The sequence below is a fragment of the Uranotaenia lowii genome, chromosome 1, assembly GCF_029784155.1.
Source record: "Uranotaenia lowii strain MFRU-FL chromosome 1, ASM2978415v1, whole genome shotgun sequence".
Classification (NCBI taxonomy): Eukaryota; Metazoa; Arthropoda; class Insecta; order Diptera; family Culicidae; genus Uranotaenia; species Uranotaenia lowii.
In genome coordinates, this window is record NC_073691.1 from 199,660,820 (window position 1) to 199,680,570 (window position 19,751).

The 19,751-nt window shown below is 41.7% G+C and overlaps 2 protein-coding genes across 4 annotated transcripts in view; one reads left to right on the forward strand and one right to left on the reverse strand.

The window, feature by feature from the left end:
* LOC129743266 (cadherin-89D) overlaps positions 1–16,855 on the forward strand; it is a 111,749-nt gene extending 94,894 nt beyond the window's left edge. For 2 of the 3 annotated variants that reach the window (XM_055735257.1, XM_055735249.1), the window contains 7 exons: positions 2,805–3,254; positions 4,449–4,702; positions 4,999–9,285; positions 9,355–9,423; positions 9,486–9,692; positions 15,990–16,337; positions 16,405–16,855. In XM_055735257.1, the coding sequence (XP_055591232.1) occupies positions 2,805–3,254; positions 4,449–4,702; positions 4,999–9,285; positions 9,355–9,423; positions 9,486–9,692; positions 15,990–16,337; positions 16,405–16,459 (5,670 nt within the window). In that variant the 3' untranslated portion in view covers positions 16,460–16,855. Of the gene's footprint in view, positions 1–2,804; positions 3,255–4,448; positions 4,703–4,998; positions 9,286–9,354; positions 9,424–9,485; positions 9,693–10,075; positions 10,260–15,989; positions 16,338–16,404 lie in introns of those variants that run through there. The other variant, XM_055735263.1, reaches the window with a different exon arrangement.
* LOC129743402 (glutathione S-transferase 1-like) lies at positions 16,810–17,596 on the reverse strand. The gene has a single exon (XM_055735438.1). The coding sequence runs from the start codon at positions 17,530–17,532 to the stop codon at positions 16,888–16,890; it is 645 nt and encodes a 214-aa protein (XP_055591413.1). The 5' UTR covers positions 17,533–17,596; the 3' UTR covers positions 16,810–16,887.
* Positions 17,597–19,751: the final 2,155 nt, after the last annotated feature.

Below are 19,751 nucleotides of genomic sequence, written 5' to 3' on the forward strand. Positions count from 1 at the left end.
ATACGTATCCACGAGGACGCTCCGACAACGCCAGTTTCTCTGGATACCTTACCACCGTACTGCGTATGGTCGAAACCACCCAATCGACAAATGCTGTGAACGTTTCAATGTAGTGTACCATCTGTTTGATTTTAATGTATGTAAACGTAAATTTAAACTAGACATAAGTAGAATAACCTAGTTTTTAAGCAATTTGTCTGTATGGTAATTCCTCATCCAAAGACTAAGTAATAAATAAAAAAAAAAAAACCTACCACTTTCACCATAGAGATGATGGAGCTTCGTCTTGGAACGACACTCGGTTTCCGAAAAATGACTCGACTGGCAAATGGCACGAACAAACAGTTTCTGTCAATTTTAAATCAAACAGATATAATTTTACACTGCTTGTGGTATAAATTTCATTGGATGCTTTATTTTTACATCACGGAATGTAAAATTATACCGAAACAATTTATCTTTATTCGCTTTTTAAAAAAAGACTTAAATTACATCGAAAGGAGTGGAAAACTACATCATTTTTTAAGTACACTTGTGAAAAAATAGATCACTTGCGTTTTAGATTCCGTATACTTTTAGAAATTTTTTGCTGTGTAGGGATCAATTGAACCCATAATCAACATTTTAGAAAACTTTTTCTGAAAAAAGTTGAGAGTTTTCCATTGCGTTGAAAATATAGTAATATGAAGTTCATATTACGCTCGAACGATTAATATATTGGGCTATAACCAAATGAAAGTGTATCATTTCTAAATTAACTAAGCGTTATGTTGTTTTCAACTATCTTGTATTATTTTATTTAGTCGTTTTTTTTTCAAATTTTGAATAAGATCCGAAAAGATACAGATTTTAATAAATTTTAAAAAATTGCTTGTTCCGATAGAAAATCCTGTGAATGAATCCTCTTTTATTGATTTTTCGATTATCACTTGTAATTTTTAGCTTTATAATTATCTGACTTCCCATTCCAACTGAATTTGTGCTAGGAACATTTTCATCCAATGGCAGTTTCAGAAGAACCAGAAGCCAAATGTTCGAAGGTGTATGAAAATGCTCTAACAGCTGCTTTATTGTTTTTAGAGTATCACTCGCCTTTTTCACTCTCCCAAAGAGGTTTCTCACTCATCCATGTTTTATAGGTTTAGGAATATCTTTTCTTTCTTCAAAAGCATGCACTGTAACTATATTTACTTTAAATTTGGAACATTTTCATCATACGATCTGACTACGTTTCTCAAACTTCCATGCTCTAACGGGTGTTAAATATAAAATGAGAATGTTTTCAATACCTTTCAGTAACTCAAATAAAGAGCGTAAAATTTTCTTTCTCCAAGAAAATTGCTCTTTGGGCTCCCTAGAAACAGTAGGCGTGTTTGGTTTTGCTAGTTTGAATTTAGTCAAAGCAAAGATGGCGTCGAAACAGCACGTGCTCCGCGAACGCATTGTACGGTTCTACGAAACGCATTTCCAGCAAGGAAAAAAGTTCACGGTGGCACATTTTAAGGAAGAACATGTACCTGTCAGTACGGTATATCGTATCCTGGGTTCCCTGAACGTAGAGCGGAAGGTCGGAAGTGGTCGTCCGGTAACGATAATGACGAAGCAGAGGAAGACATCGTCAAAAAAGCTGTTTCACAACAAGGACGCAACCAGCCTGCGTGACGTCGGTCGGAAATATGGCTGCTCCCACGTATTGATCCATCGTACCCTCAAGATGGAAGGAATCGTCTGCAGGAAGAAGACGAGGTCGCGGAAGAGCAGATTGAGTCGGTTAAATCACAGTGTCGGTGGATGACCAAAAAATACCGCGGGACGTCATTCGTTCTGGCTGGCTGGCGTACCTTGAGGAGAAAAAGATACCGTTCGTGTCGAAAGATCGTAACCCAACAAACTTGCCCCAGTGCCGCCCAATAGAGGATTTCTTTGGCTCACTCAGTGCCCTAGTGTATAAAAACAATTGGAGGGAGAAGGACACGAAGCAACTGACTACAAGAATCCGGAAATGTATCCGGAAAATGGACGTAAGTGCCGTACAACGTTCTTGTGAGAGCATCTCGACAAAGTTGCGTCGAACATCAGACCACGGCCCTTACTCAAGCATTCACTGACATTTTTTTGAAGAAAATACATTATGTTATTTATAAAAAATACTGAATTCGATGAAAAAAAAAACATTTTTTTTATATGTGATTGAAAAAATTCTTATTTTTTATGTAAGACCCGTTATAAAAAATTTCTCTCTCTCTCTCAGTGTCTATAATGTTGTAGAAGATAAACTGTTTGGTAACTACCAATTCATCAGATCCTAAACATTTAACTGTTTAATTATCTTGGTCAAGCTAAGAAAATAACCCTCGCTTAGAGAGGCTTTCTACACTCACATAGTGACCTTATAGACCTAGCGATAAAGAGGTTAGATTATTGAGAGGTTTCCTATTGATCCAGGTTTACTGTATTTCATTACATTTCATTTAATTACATAACATATCATCACATTATGTTATATTACTTTTAAAAAGTAAACTTTGTCCATTTAATTTTTTTTTCTATTTTTCATGATCCTCAAACATGACGTTATCTGAACTCATCATGTCGTTCATGTGTTGGCAACTTTGTACCACCGCACGTCGCATCAACTAAATATGGCTGCCAAAACCGACACCAACCCGATCTTTTGCTCCAAACTAATGGGATGAACTCACCGCCCGATTATCCCGAACTCTTAACTATGACCGACAACTCGTCGGTATTTTTTTTCTACTTCTGGTTTTTTCCATGCCGGACAACACGATCAACACCAACAGCAGTCGTCATTTTTCACAATTACTGTTTACATTGAAGATATTAACGATAATGATCCCGAATTTATCAATCTACCGTACGCGGTAACGCTGGACGAATCAACGCCAATTGAGACGGTGGTGTTTAATAGAATTAAGGCAATTGATCGTGATAAGCCAAACACGCCGAACTCCGATGTGGAATACGCGATCGCACCGTGGCTGCTCAAGAGCGCCGACTTCCCGTTTCGGCTCGAGAGTGCCCAGCGGCCGAAGCTGATCCTCCAGCGGCCCCTGGACTACGACTCGGGGCTGCACTCGATGAGCGTGCTGGTGATGGCGAGCGATCGTGGGAACCCACCGAGGACGGCCAACGCCACGGTCAGGGTGACGATCAGGGACGTGGACGATCAGCTGCCGCTCTTCACCCGGGCCGTCTACCGGGCCAGTCTCAAGGAGTCATTTCCGCTGACGGTAGGTGACTTTTACTTATTCTGTTCTTCGGCACTGACCGTTACAGTTCATCGCAAAATTGAACGTACACCATGATTTAATGATAAATATGTAAAACATATCTAACGTAAGAGACTTTTTATATTCGATAAAGGAACTATTACTGAAAAAAATGAAAGATTTTCGAATCCAAAACGCACTTCACACTGACAGAACGCTCAAGACCGACTCAGTAGGCTTTGACCGTCGTTGACGCAAGTTCAGCGTCCGTTCAGTTTATTTTTTTCAGCGGATATATTTTCGTCATTTTGGTCATTTTGGTCGTTTTGGTCATTTTTGTCATTTTTGTCATTTTGGTCATTTTGGTCATTTTGGTCATTTTGGTCATTTTTGTCATTTTTGTCATTTTTGTCATTTTTGTCATTTTTGTCATTTTTGTCATTTTTGTCATTTTTGTCATTTTTGTCATTTTTGTCATTTTTGTCATTTTTGTCATTTTTGTCATTTTTGTCATTTTTGTCATTTTTGTCATTTTTGTCATTTTTGTCATTTTTGTCATTTTTGTCATTTTTGTCATTTTTGTCATTTTTGTCATTTTTGTCATTTTTGTCATTTTTGTCATTTTTGTCATTTTTGTCATTTTTGTCATTTTTGTCATTTTTGTCATTTTTGTCATTTTTGTCATTTTTGTCATTTTTGTCATTTTTGTCATTTTTGTCATTTTTGTCATTTTTGTCATTTTTGTCATTTTTGTCATTTTTGTCATTTTTGTCATTTTTGTCATTTTTGTCATTTTTGTCATTTTTGTCATTTTTGTCATTTTTGTCATTTTTGTCATTTTTGTCATTTTTGTCATTTTTGTCATTTTTGTCATTTTTGTCATTTTTGTCATTTTTGTCATTTTTGTCATTTTTGTCATTTTTGTCATTTTTGTCATTTTTGTCATTTTTGTCATTTTTGTCATTTTTGTCATTTTTGTCATTTTTGTCATTTTTGTCATTTTTGTCATTTTGTCATTTTTGTCATTTTTGTCCAGATTTCCCAAGTGTACGTTCAGTTTTGTGACTAACTGTACATTTCAAAGCTCGAAGCCCGTTTTGATTGGATCTAATTTGAGTTGTACAAGGAAAGATCTCCCCATCTTCAACAAGAATGGAGACGAGTTAAGCATAATCTGAACATATCATAATACCCTCCTTCTTTCGTCTCCACCAGGGCAAACCGATCCACGAACCGATCTATTTCGATCCGCCGATTTGGGCCTTCGATCAGGATTCGTTGAACACCACGCTAGTTTACAGCATTGCGGGTGGCAACGAGCGGATGCTATTCTGGATGTCCCCGGAAACCGGAATGCTGTTTTTGCAGAAAGAAATCGATCTTGAGGCGGAAAGCTTACCGGATAACACGGTGGTGATTCAGATCGAAGCACACCAAGCCAATGATCCCTCCCGGAGTGCTATGGCCAGGTGAGAGAGGGTGGCTCCACAAACTATCGATGTTAAAATGAAATTTAAAAAACAATTACTTTTGGAAAACTTCTTTAAGATATGATTTTACGAGTCTAATATTTGTTGTGAGCCTACTTGGTTGAATAATCCTACTGAATCAAAGCAATCGAAATTTTTCGATTGCTTTGATTCAGATTTTCCGAGATTTTATTTACCTTATCGGATATCCATTCCGTAGTTTTCTATTTGATAATAACTTACTTTCTTCATTCATCAAACTCATCCATTGTTAAACCATTCGACACCTTTCGTAGAGTTGAGCTGGAGATCATCGACCTGAACGACAACCTGCCGGAATTCGAGGTGGACCTGTACAACATCTCCATCATCGAGAATCTTCCGAAGGGGTTCAGCATCCTGCAGGTGAACGCCATAGATCGGGATCAAGGCGAGAATGCCGAATTTTACTACTATCTGGCCAAAGAGGAACCCAAGGGGGCGTTCGTGATCGATCACATGACCGGGTGGATTGTGGTCCAGGACGAGACCTTTCTGGACAAGGAAACGAGAGGATCGCTGCGGATGACGGTGAATGCGATGGAACGGCTGGAGCAGGTAGACCGAAAGAAAAACTATGGAACCGTTCAGGTGGAGATTACCCTGCTGGATACCAACGACAACACGCCGGAGTTCGAAAAGGGAACCTTGTACGAGTTTAAGGCTAATTGTAGCGCTCCGGTTGGGAGTAAAGTGGGAACGATTACGGCGAAGGATCCCGATGATGGAGGTAACGGACAGGTTCAATACTCCATTAAGAACGTAAGGCCGAACTTATCGATTCCGTTCAAGGTCGAGGGAGATACGGGAGATATTGTGACAGCAGAGGCACTAACGTATGGGAAGGTTGCCTTCTTCGTAGAAGCGAGGGATCGTCCACAGAATCCGTCCGAAAGCAGATTCAACGTGGCTCTGGTAACGGTTGACATCATTTGCCAGTCGATTGAGGAGATTGAGTTCATAGGATCACCTTACGAGTTTTGGGTTGGGGCAGACGCTCCCATTGGAGCATCCGTAGGTCAAATTAGGACAACTTTCGATGCCAATACGGAGGAAGAAATATTCTTCGACTTGCTGCATTCCTATCCGGAGGGAGTTCCGTTTGCGATCGAGGAACGATCAGGAATAGTTACGGTAATCGAAGCACTGGACCGATTCAATCGACGCTGCTATGAGTTCGAGACAGTCGTATCCTATCTACCGAATTCAGCAGGGAAAGTTACCGACCAGCTGACTCCGGAAGCTTACAACAACTTGGAAAAAATAATCGTCACCAATGTGACCATCCACGTGATCAAGAACAACTTCATGTTACTTAGGGGTACCAACTCGACCCCAATAGAATTCAGGGTGAAAGAAAACAAACCAAATACTGTGATAGGTCAGCTGAAGTTTCAAGACTTTCAGGAACAATGCGAAGTTGATGAGAAAGGTCTTCCTCCGTTGATTTCTGTCCGCGGTGATAAAAACAGAGCCGATCGTCAGGTGTTCAACCTGAATGGGAAAAATCGCACCCGATACGGAAGAAGGTTCATAAGGGAGGCTGAATCTGATCTGGTTCACCTGTATCCACTGGTCACTTTCGACGCGATGTACACAACTGACACAAACCGGACACCACGAAATTCTCGGCACACGAAGGCACCTACCAGTGGCGTCCAATACTCTCTAGTGAACAGCTACGAGGTAGCGGACACTATTCGACTTACCAACGACGGCAAACTGGTGACGATAAAAGGTCTAGACCGAGAAAAACAAGAAACAATCCGAGTGACTATCATCGCTGAATACTTCTTCAAGCATAGGACTTTCGCGGGCATCTACCAAGTTGTCATTCTGGTCGAAGACGAAAACGATAATCCACCCAAGTTTAACCAGCCGTTCTACCTAGGAGTGATCGCTGAAAATTCTCCCATAGGAACAGAAATCGTGCTTAACAACCCCATCGTAATATCTGACCTGGATTTGGGCTCCAACGCTCAGTACGAGCTAGTCCTAACGGGTGAATCCAACTCCTTCGCAGCCCAATTCTCCAATTCAACTCTTTCCAACTACAACAAAACGGTGGCTCACATCTTCAAAAACCTTCAAATCGGAAACATCGAATCTAGTGAATCCAACCAAAGGATTGATTTTCAACCGAAGAATCCCCTGGAGCCAAGTCTCAATGGTTCGACCCCTCACTATAACATCATCTTCATGGGACCGAACAAGCTGGACCGGGAGGAAATCGATAGCTTGAGCCTGAAGATGATGGCTACCGATCGCGATAGCCTGACATCGGAAGTCGAGCTACGGATACTGATACTGGATGTCAACGATAACGCACCGATGTTTGACAAGGTTGCCATTTTCCGGAAAAGCAACTGCGAAATGGTTGAAAACACCAGCGATTTGGAGCTGTTTTACTTCGATGAGCTGGAGACGGAAATGTTGCCGGAGTTCGCCGGAAACCGGGCCGATCGAGAATCACTTCGGATGAACTACGGGGTGGAAAGTCTGTTCGAAATGGTCCAATCGGCACCGTACGTGGGGATGCCGAGGTTGTTTGATGGGCAGCTGATGATGCGAGGGAATCGTTCGACGACGGCCCTTAAACGTAAGTTGTACAAATCGAGGGGAAATCGGGTTCGTAGCGGGGTTCGGAACACTCGAGCCATTGGGAAGAAGTCGATGCTTCGGTTTAATTTGCCGGAGAACGTCGAGACGGGGAAGGTTATTTTGAAGCTGACAGCTAGTGATGACGATTTCGATAAGAATTCGATGGTTTTCTATGAGATTACGAGTCAGGAGGAGAGGCGTAGCGGCAACCGGACGGTTTATTTTAGAATCGATCGACAGTCGGGAGAATTGAAGGCAGCTAAGAAGCTCGCCCCAGAGACGGAAGTGTGGTTGAATGTTTCCGCGAAGGACAACGGAGGATTGGAGGATGTGATATCGTTGGAGTTCAATATCTACGACGTGAATGACAACTCTCCGGTATTTGAGAAACAGTGGTATACGTTTAAGGTGGAGGAAGCTGTCTATCCGATCACGGGAACCAAAATAGGGCAGGTGAAGGCGATTGATGAAGATTTGGGTGAAAACGGTAAGGTAACCTATCTTCTGCTGGCAGATGATGAAAGGAAGATCCCGTTTTCGATTTCACCCTTGGATGGTACGATTAGAGTTTCCGGAGAGATTGATCGCGAGTCGGTGGCTTCCTATCGGTTTAAAGTGCTGGCATCGGACAGTAACTTCGATTTGAAACTTTCCGCTATGGTGGAGGTTGAGGTTATTGTACTGGATAAAAACGACAACAGTCCGGAGTTTACGACCTACGACGAACTGCAGTACGATCGAAGCAGTATTAAGAGGTTGCCAGTTTATATTGCGTACATCAATGTGAATTCCAAACCAGGGAGCTTTGTGAAACAGGTTCAAGCTAAGGATAATGATTTCGCCGAAAACGGAAACGGGTTGGTGATTTTCTCGCTAACCGGGCAAAGTGAACTGATGCAGTTTGTCATTGATCCAAAGGACGGAGTGATTACAACGGCTTCCCGGTTTGTTGCTCCTGCAGGGAAAAAATCCTATCAACACGTTAATGTAACAGTAGTTGCTTCCGATTTTGGGACTCCTCCTCGATCGAGTGTAGCCTTGCTCATAGTCAACCTCCAGGGTGATCCAACACATACAGATGTGATTGAAGAGCGAGTCCCTCTGTTTCCGTATAAGTACTACGAGTTAGAACTCAGAGAGAACGATCCGGCTCCTAAAATAGTTTTGAACATAACCCTGAACAAGCCTTACGCTAAGGACTTTTTCCGCTGGGAGCTGGTCAGTGAAGACGATTCGGCGAGTTCCATCAAGAAAAAGTTTAAAATCGATGAACGCAATGGTTCGTTATGGTTGCTACAGCCATTGGATCGGGAAGAGAAGGAAATGTACGAGATCAAGATAAAAGTGGAGAAACAGAAGAGTCGCGAAAGTCGGAACATTCCGAGTGTTTTGTACGCCCTGGAGAATCCAATCCGACGGCGAACGCAAAAGTTGTACGACAACGAGGTAGAAATTCTAGTCAAAGTCATGGACGTTAACGACAACGCCCCAGTGTATAAGGAGAGTGAGGGACCCATCATAGCGGTCGTTCCGGAACGTGCCAACTACGGCTATTCGGTGCTGAAGGTGGAAGCCTCGGACCAGGACGCCGGTGCCAATGGAGAAATCCGATACTCTTTGCTCAACGAACCTTCCCGGTTGTTCGATGTGGACGCTTTGACCGGACAAATAAGGCTACTTAGCTCGCTCGCTAACTTCCAGGAGCGGGTGTTCGGATTTGACGTCAAAGCCACCGATCGAGTCGGGGCCGATGACGGCAAATCTACCATTGCCAACGTATTCGTGTACGTACTGAACTCACGCTACGAGGTGTGTCTTATTTTGGCCGGAGCCCCGGTCGAAATAGAAAAACAACAGACCATGATCGTTGGCAGCCTGAGTTCGGCCACCGGGTACGAAGTTCGGATACGGGCCCTGGAAAGCAACGACAAAGTTGAGGATGCGTAAGTCCCTAGTTTATTTGCGTTTGAGTATAGGTTTCAAATTTATCAATCCACAAATCCGTTCCACAGGACAAATCTCTATCTGTACGCAATAGACCGGAGATCGAACACACTAGTTGAGATGTCCGAGCTTCAAAGGTAACCCATGATATCTACACTTTATTGAGACCTGTAGTTTACGATTGTCTTTACTCTAACAGAACCCTGGCATCGCTGGACATGCTGAATCTGAAGCCAACGCTGCCGATCATCGAGCTGGCCGAGCTGGCCTCGACGAACGCCCTGGAACCGCACTCGTACGATGCCGGGATGAAGGGCATCGAGCTGGCCACCGTCGTCATTGGGGGGTTGATCTTTGCCGGCGGTACGGCAACGGCCCTGTGCATCGCCTGCGCCCGATATCGACGGTAAGCATTGTATTTTTTTTTACTATTTCTGTTTTGCTTACTCAGCTCAAGTATCAAAACGTTGCACACGATTCTAGGTGCAGGGAAGATTAGGTTTAGCAAAAGCATCCACATTATTTGATCAGGGAATGTCTGGCAATGGACTTGATATTATTTTAAATCAAATTAAAAGAAATTATTTTGGATTAATTACCAAAAATTTTGATAGTAAGGTGTCATGTAACATTTTTGCTATTGTAGTAACTCTCCAAATTTAAATATTTCTAAGCACGTTTAAAAATGTTTGACCCCACCTAATACCGGTATTCGATTTTCTTCATTTTCTTTTTTGCCACTCCACACACACACACGCACACTTACGCACGAACGTTGATCCATAACAGCACCTATAAATACCATTACTGATCGATCGGACTCATCAGCCATATCCAAACCACCGCATTTAATTACTAACCAAGTTAGATTTAAGTACTCAAAACTACTGTGCAATTAGATTTAAAAAAAACCCAGTATTAATGTTTCCTAGGATACTGACTCGAATACGTCACAAAATTGTTGTGTGATTGTTGGATTTGAGAAAATGTTACAATCATGGGAAACTAATTCATTTTGTGATGTAATTGACTCACAACTCCATCCAAATAAAAATCGAAGACTGCTTATCTATCAAGACAGAAAAGTGGTGGATTATTCCATTCAATGACAAAGCCATCTGACGGGTGTAGTGATTTTCGTCCTCATTTCCTTTTTTACGACCACTCTCTATGGTCCTTTTAAATTCCTCCCGTTAAATGAAACACTTGTGTTGCCGTTGACAAACGAAAACGTAAAATTTATCGAAGCAATCCATGACATTGACATCAAGCACATGGGGTGAAAATTTTGTTAGTTCTATGTTAGTCTTCATACAAATCAGTCCGATATAAGCAACTTTAAGATGTGACATTTTTGGCGACGAGGATCCGAACGAATCTATCAAGATAGTCCATGAAATGGGAGGGGAATCCAACCACGGTCAAATCGGCTCCAGTAAACGCCAAACAGCCAGGCCAAGCCGACATCCAGCTGGCAATCCTACGCTTGCTCGATCGTCTGACGAACCAGCAGCAGCCTCAGCAACAGAATCTGGAAAAAAGCCTTGAATCCCTGTCGTTAAACATTTCCGAATTCGTTTTCCATCAAGAAAAAGGATTGACGTTCCAGCGATGGTTCTCCCGGTATCAAGATCTTTTCGAGAACGACGCACGGCAGTTGGACGATGCAGCGATGGTCCGATTGCTGCTCCGCAAGTTGGACAATTTATCCCACAGCCGCTACCTCAACTATATTCTGCCTGGACTCCCCAAGGGCATCGACTTCCGAGAAACGGTATCAACATTGAAGAACATTTCCGGCAGCCAGGTTTCCAAGTTCCGAAAGCGTGTCCACTAGACTGCCCCAAATTTGTATGGGAAATTCAAAACCTGTGAAATGTTATGCGCTGCAGGTTAAAATTGATCCTAGGCCTAGTACAAGATCTCATGCCAAATTTGGGCCAGATCGGATCACGTTTAGGGGTCGCTCAACGAGCCTGAAGTTTGTATGAGATTTTGAGACATTTTGTTCGGGAGAAACATGAAAAACCAGTTTCTCGTCGACCGATTTCTCTCAAAAACGGGTTTTCATAAAGCCCAAATTATGACAAATATTTCATCCGAAGACTGCATTCCAATTAGAGTTAAGATAAGAAAGTTATAAAGCTTCAAAAATGGGTTAACTTTTTTCAGGATGGTATTCATCACTGTTAATGAGTCGAGGCGGTCGAACATATTGACGCCTCATTAACAGTGCTGAATACCACCGTTAAAAAAGTTAACCCATTTTTGAAGCCTTATAACTTTTTTATCTTAACTTTTATCGAAATGCAGTCTTCGCATGAAATATTTTTCATAATTTAGGCTTTAGGAAAACCTGTTTTTGAAAGAAATCGGCCGACGGGAACCAAAGAAATTGATGAAAAACTGGTTTTTCATGTTTCTCCTGAACAAAATGTCTCAAAATCCCATACAAACTTCAGGCTCGTTGAGCGACCCCTAAACGTGATCCGATCTGGTCCAAATTTGGCATGAGATCTTGTACTAGGCCAAGGATCAATTTTAGCCTGCAGCGTATAACTTTTTCAAAAGTCGGGTCATTTGGGGCACTCTAGTGTCCACTGTTTCCAGATTGTCTAAAACTATATGGATGACATCATCGATTACGGCGGAAAGGTGATGTTCTTTTAATTATGTTGTTTGGTTCCGGGAAAGTTATCTCCGGATTGATGGAAAAATTCAGAAACCCTGCAGTATTGGTAATGGTATCCAAATATGCTTAAAAACAAACACAAACACACACAGGATCTAAATGACCTAAAACCACCAACCTACGAAAATTGTACTATGTATGCCACGACCGGGATTCGATCTCATGCCCGCTGGCTGAGAAGACTTGAAGGCTATCCTCTACACCACGGGCTGTGGCTAGCGCATCGATGTTTTTGGCCGGATTCCGATACCAAAGTCATCAGCATACTGTACTATTTCGGTTTCGGATTTTTTCATTTCAGTGCAAACAGATGTTGTAGATGTTGAAAAGTGTAGGAGACAGAACATCATCCGTTGTTTATGGTTCTAGAAATTGTGTTGCTGTTCGTGTGAAAGATGATTTGTTGATTTTTTTTTAAGAATAAAATTGTCCATAGCATTTCATCCAGAGAAACCCCTATCCTCAGCACGATTTCTTCAAGTTTATTCAATCTAACTGCATTGAAGGCGTTGGTCAGATCGATGCATATTAACGTCGTAAGAAGATTGAGTCGTCTACTTTGTTTTACCCAGTTAAAAACGAAGTTCACACATGTAGGTATTAGTGGATAAGTTCTTACGAAATCCAAAAGAGGTGTCCGGTAATATTCGTTTCACTGTTGGAGGCGTTCTAGAACTGCTGAGTTGACTAACTTCGCAATAGCTGGAATGAGAAAAAATGCCTGTTTCCATGAAATTCGTAAGAGAGGTTGTCTTCTTCTGGGGCTGACGACTTTTTCATTTTCGCTAGAATTTTATGCCAGATCGCTTTATCCAATAAGTTATCTCTTGTGAAAGTTGAGTGGTTTCCAAATGGTATGGGGTCATGTGGACCAAAATGTGTGTCTAAATATTGTTCAGCTAAGAATTTGTCGTCATTCAAGATATCATTTTCGTTTTTGAAGACTCCTTAACCAGTTAGTTGACCCACCTTTAGCCATAGAGCTCTCAATCAACAAATGGACTTATTGCATTCGGAATTTCTTCAAACTTTTTCCGTATCTGCTTTATTTTCCTCCTCTGAAACGTTGCGGCTTTCTTCTTGAATTGAATTCAAGGTTTACAATAGTTGAATTTCTGTTTAAGATTATCCTTGCTTCCGTTTTTTCCTTCCTTTCCTTTCCTTAAATCACATGAAGTCAGAGTTTTTATCTCCACAACACAGAGTTTTTTTTGGCAACCTTGCTTTGAGCTTCCTTACAGTTTTGGATGTTGTGACCATATGTCAAACAGTGTTGGCATAATAAAACGATCGGAGTGAATGGTTTAACTTTTGTTGGGTAGCCAAAAAATCTGATGGAATCTGGAAACCGCTGAGCACGAAATGTTTTAAATCTTATTAATCGGAATGCTCTACTTACCTTGGTGCATTCGATCAATAGCTTAGACAGGAACAACGCTTTCCGTATCCTCCTTTATATCTCTAATGTCTAGATTTGTTGGTATCCCGGTCACTATTCCGGTAAAACATATCAAATGTTTTGGTATGTAGGCCTTGTTTAAGCCGTCCGAATTACTGATATCTTCAACGAGCTTGTTGGCTTTGTTATAACTGCTGAGAAACACTATCACTTTCGGACGGCTAACATATCCCATGTCGGTGATAACGTTTTTAAAAGCACCTAGGTATCTTCCTCAAAGAACTTTCCCAAAGATTGTTAATTTGAGTTGTTTAGTTTGACCCGGTTGACCCACTGCGTAGATCGAAGTAAACTCGATACGAACCGAAATCAGTTACCGTGTAGTTGACGTTTAAATATTCCTTTATCCCGGTGGCCAGATCCACCATTCCTTCATCCGTTGTCCTCTCCTGGATGAGTTTTTCCACTGTTCCAGTTGATGTCTGTTCCACATCCGGAGAATCCGATTATTGCGTATCATCTGCTATCGCGTAACCTCACTTTCTTCATACACAGCGTCCTTTCGCTAACGCACAGTTTTTCACAGTTCTTCACAATGTTTCAGCTTAAACACTACACGAAACTTGTCCCCGACAATAACTCACTGATTGCACTGAATATTTCCGAAAACAAACTCGCCATTTCGACTGCTTTAATAATCAATAACTTCCGGAAATGATCTTCAGAATCTCTTACTTTTTTCCGGCGGGCGTGGCTGAGCCCATAACCTACAGAGAACTCTGATGTGGTTGAAAGTTATAAAAATTCTTTTTCTTACATCATCTGACCTTCCGCAGACTGCTACGATCTTCAGAAAAAAGAATCAACGCGTAAATTTTTCTTCAGCTTTTAGTTTCACCATACCCCGCAGATAGAACTGCAGACAGAGGTCCAAAATCAATAACAGTCTTGATAAGATAAGAATTTCTCGATAGAAACCTCAAAGTGATCGAAAATTTTAAGACTAAATTTATTAACTTTACGATAGTATTATATAAAATTGTAAAATAAACTTATATGACTTTGAGATTCTTTTCAATTGCATATTACAAATGGTTTTAGCTTATAGGAAACAATTTCGTGAACGATTTAAAAAATAATTCCTTCAAACTATTCATTTTTTTTAAACTGGTAACCCTATATTTGAGAAAAACTAAAATATGATTACTCCCAACACAAGATGGCGCTAACCCTTGCGCACAACATCGTACACAATGTTCCAATCCGAAATCAGATACCGAGAACGGTTGATTTCTCAACGGTTGGTTGAGCAGAAAATTCTTAAAAATGTTAGACACCCGGAAATTTTGCAATCATATTCAATGAAGGCAAGAAAGCAGCCGGAAATATTGATACCGAAAATCCGATTGTTCTCCAAATGGATTATTTCATTTTTCTTTTGAATTAAAAAAAATCTTAAACTTAAATGTGAGTGTTGTGAGTGAACTAATATTTTAGTCTTCATTGAATCTATTCCCCCCATGGACTTTGTAAAGATGCGAGTAAGACTTAAAAAAAACATGTAGTCTAGTTAAAAATTTTGTAAAAGAAATATCTACTCTTTCAGTTCTAATCCTGAGATCACGGATTCTGAATTTGTAAAGCGTCAAATTTCCAATCTTCAGATAAATGGGCGGAGTTAGATTGATGGATTTTTTCTCTCTGTGGATTAAAAGTTATAACAGAGAAGATTTTTCGTTCAGAACATTTTCTGCGTTGCATGCATATCTTCTTTATACAGATTTACTTTTTTTTTAAATTCTTAAGTATACTCATAACTAAAACATAATTTTTTTTTTAAATATTTTGTTTCTCTGAACATAAAAATTTCATAAGAAAACTTTCAACGGAACGTTTTGGTCGTTTGCCCTAGAAATGGAAACCCTACTGAACTTGCACAGAAACTTGTAAACAACTCGAAAGACAATGCAAGCTTTGATGCTACTCAAAATTAGACCTGTTTGGAAACAGATCTAAAACGGAGGAAAAATCCAAACCACGTGTTGGCGAGATGAGAAAATGCGCGCAATAATGCTTACCGAACCCTCTTCTGTTTTGTCCACATGCTTTCCTCCAGAACTTGGGAGTTGCAACTGTAGAAACGATCTCTTCACATCACTGGCAAAGTTATAATGGTGCAGTCTAACATGGTGGAAGATTAGACTTTAGTAAACTAATGCCTTCAAAACTTGTACTTAAAAACTTTCAGGGATTTCATTTGTAAAAAAATTAGTTGAAAATTCAACCACAATGTGTTTGTAACGTTTGTAAGGAATAGGCGAGTTTTGGTGATTGTTTTGCATTTAAGGAATAGGGATGAAGCTGAAATTTCATCCCTTTTTTGGCGGATCTTTCGGGGAAGAAAGAATAACTTTTTCCTTTCATCGTAAATTGAAGGGCTTCTCATAACCTGTAGTTCCAGAAGAAAAACGCATAAATTTGTTCCTATTCGTAGCCAATCACTAACCCCTACGCTTCTTGCTATTTTCGTTTTCTTTGACGTTGACGCTTGGACGAACAACAAAAACAACATAACACACACGATGTGACAACAAACACGTTCCACGCGACAGATTGATTCCGCTGCCCACGATCAGCGGAGGATTCGGCAGCTTGGGAAACGTCCGACGCAACCGAGATGTGCGGGCCACTGGAATCCGTAGCGCCGGCTCGACGACGTTGATGGGCGGCCGGGGGGACGGAAGCGGGGCTGTAGGTGGTGGAGCCAACATCGGCCATCAGAACATCAGCTCAGCCGGGGTCCAGGGTGGTATGGCCGCTCGGGTCGACATTCAACCGGTCATCAACCGATCGGATCTGAAGAGTTCGATCTTCCACCCGAGCTTCCACCGGCAGTTCGTGACGAACATTAGCACCGAATCGGGCGCGCCGGTCGAACCGGTTCACGAGGAGAACAATAGGTGGGTGTAAGGTTGATTTTTTTTTCGGGTGAGTTGAAGTTTAAACTTTTGTCTTTCTCCTTCCCAGCGATAGCTACGAGGATTCCTTGAAGGATTCGCTGACCTCGAACACGAGTCTATGACGAGAGGCGAAGGGTTCCTCCTGCAGAAGGGGGAGCCATCGGGGCTGTCGGAAGCCCAGCAATCGAACCATGAACAACAGCCAGCTGTACAGAATAGCCGATAGGATAAACCAAAAATTTTAATAACGCTAAACTACACAAAACAAAACGCCACGTTTTATTTTTTAAATTTTAGCCTACTTGTTAAGGTTTAATTATTCCAAAAATAATGTTGTTATGTAGTTAGGTAAGACAGTTCGGATTGAGAATGCTCGGTGAATGTTCGTGTGCCGCTCGCGTGGTTTTGTATGTACGTGCAAAAAGTGCCTTCGAAGTGCAATCAAAGCAACCAGAAACAAAGATAAGCAAACTGTAAATATGACAATTTTAATTAAATCTAATGTAAACAAACACTGACACACACAAACGCAGCGTCCGGCGTCTTGTCTCTAGCGATACTCTCCGAAAGCCTTTGCGCCCGCCTCGTTCAGTTTGCTCCCGGGGGCCACATCTTTCATGTGTTTGTACCACTCGTTCACGTTTTGATAACGCGTCAGATCGAATCCCAGTGCACTCATCGTAGCAACCGTTGCCAGGATGTTCAAATCTACAATGGTCATGGCCTCCCCGGTCACCACGTACGGTTGCCCGTCCAGGAACATATCGAGCATTTTAACGGCCTCCTCCAGCTCCGCCAACTTGTCGTTCTTTCCCGCCAAGCCGCCGAACACCTGCTCATGGTAATACTCAACAAATCTGTGATAGAAAATGCACGCATCGAAGAACATCCGTTCGTTGACCTTAGCCCGTCGAACCGGATCGCTAGGATACAGCTGGTCCCCGATGCCCGGTTTGCCACTGCTGCCATATCGATCTACCAGATAGATCTGAATCGCTCGGCTCTCCCACAGCACCAGATCCCGATCCTTCAGCGTAGGAATGCTATGCTGCGGGCTGATCTTCAGAAAATCCGGCCTCCGGTGTTCCCCGTTCATGATGGGCAGCTCGTGCAGCACCAGCTCGATTCCGAGGGCTGCGGCCGTCATCTGGACGGCTCGGCATGGCGCAGAACAAGGCAGGTAGTAGAGTTCCATCGATGGCCACAACGGTTGTCCTCCTCGTGATGACGCTTTAGTACATACTAATGTGGCTCGAAAAACAAACAACTAGTCGAACCGAGACTAACAGCTCGAGCCGAACAAAATCAGCTGGAGAGAGGGAGCGCAAAAATAAAAATCTTGTAAAGCTTCCAGCTTCATTTGCTCTGATCGTCGGCCTTTGACCGGTTTTTCTGGAACTCGAGTTACAGCTACGGTGCAGGAACGAAATCTTTTAATCGGCTTTCGTGTTTTCAATAGAGGTAAGACCAACTTCATACTGTTTGTTCTGGAACGAAGAAGCTCCGTTTGAACCACTCTAACATCAGAAAAGGCTCAATAGAAACATGGCGATGCTGCGCGCATTAACGGCGGTAATGCGCGCCAAAATCATCGGTTTTCCTCGGACACGAAGAGCTTTTTCCGAAGGATCGAGCCACCGTCGATCCTTGAATAGGTCTCTTTCCCATTCAACCATCATCGGAGCAAGAACGGTATTTTCGGAGGCCTTGGGGCCAGAGTCAGAGGCCAGAATGGCCAAAAGTCAGTTTGTGTCAGAAGTACTTCTTAAATGTCTAAATTGTTTAAGTCTAAGTTATCGAAGTAATACAGTCCACTATTTGTAATGTTGTTTGAATGAGTGCGGTTTTATTCAATCTCGAAATATCTGATGCTATCGATCCTGCCATCAGGGGCGATCCTGAACACTGTTTTTAGACTAGTAGAAGATTCAATTTTGTGAGAACGTCACGAAATCTCAGGACATATGATGCCTGATAATAGTTCATAGATGTAAAGATACGGCCATAAACATTTTGTTGTAGATTGGCCTAAAATAAGATCTGTGCAAAATTTCAATTCAATCGGGCTTTATTTGGGGGTGCCTCAGAGCACTTAAAGTTACGATTTTGCAAGCGTCAGATAACACTTCCATCGAGGTTGTAGTGATTGGTCGCGAGTAGGGTTATTTGCCAATCGTTGCACAGCTAAGCATATGATTTTGGTGTTTATGCTGTATTTTAGTCATTTCAACCGAATTCACTTGATTTTTTTTGTCGATGCACTCATACAGGATTGGTCAACAAGATCCAATAGTTCAAGTGTTTGAAAAAAGTGACATAAAAATTAAAAAAATCATTTCAAACAGCTTGTCTATGCCCAATAGTTGCACAGGCAAATTTTGTGTCGTGCATAATGTTGTCCGATTTTTTCCAATGGTTGCACATTTTAAAAATCAGTCACCATGAGGTCGAATATGCTGATATTTGTTACGGAAGCTTATTATGAGAGCTTCTAGTTCAAATGCAATCTAATTTTTAGATGAGAGGGGGGGGGGGGGGGGGATGTATTCCATATAAACCGTCCAATGCACTTTCTAATTCCAATTCGGCCTAAAAAAAACACAAAGCCGCCGGTTTGGGTTTGTGGAATAGCATTTATCACACGTGAAGTTTTCTCAGAAACTCAAATCCACCTCTTAATTCACCCGAAGCCATTTGAGTGGAGTGTTATTTAACCTTAATTGCCCAGTATTGTGCCTTTTTTTATATGTCCTACCAACATAAAATTTTATGTCTTTAAAATCCCATAGAATGAACTGAAAGGTATTTAATGCTTAATTTTTAGGTGGCTATTAACACGTGAAAAGATTAAAGAACGTGATCTGTTTTGCCCCCTTTTACCCCTATGAAGAAGATGCGATTTCATAAAATAAATGTGTAACGATGTTACATTTATTTCTCCTATTTTATTAACACTACCTTACGACAATGCCATAAAACGTTCCCAGTCTCTGAAGACTGCCCGGCCAAGAGATGTCAGTGTAACTTGGCGTCAAGAATGCGATCGAGGTTGGGGTCGTCAGCAGATGACGAAACCAAAGAAGCAGGAAATAAAACAGAATTCACGATACTCCTCGGGTCGTCATCGCTATTCAAGTTTTTCAGCATACAACCGCACTTTTCTGAGAGACCATGGCATCATAAACTAGATCTTACAAACACCGAAACGCGAACTCTCAACCGAATCATGGCCGGACATGATTACAGTAAATATTGGCTTCACAAGATGCGACTAGCAGACAGCCCAAACTGCGAACAATGTGATCAACCTGAAACCGCAGAACACATTATCCTGAATTGCAACCTATACAACGACCTTCGAAAACAATTCAACTTCGATGGCAAATACAACAACATTTCAGACTTACTCAAGAC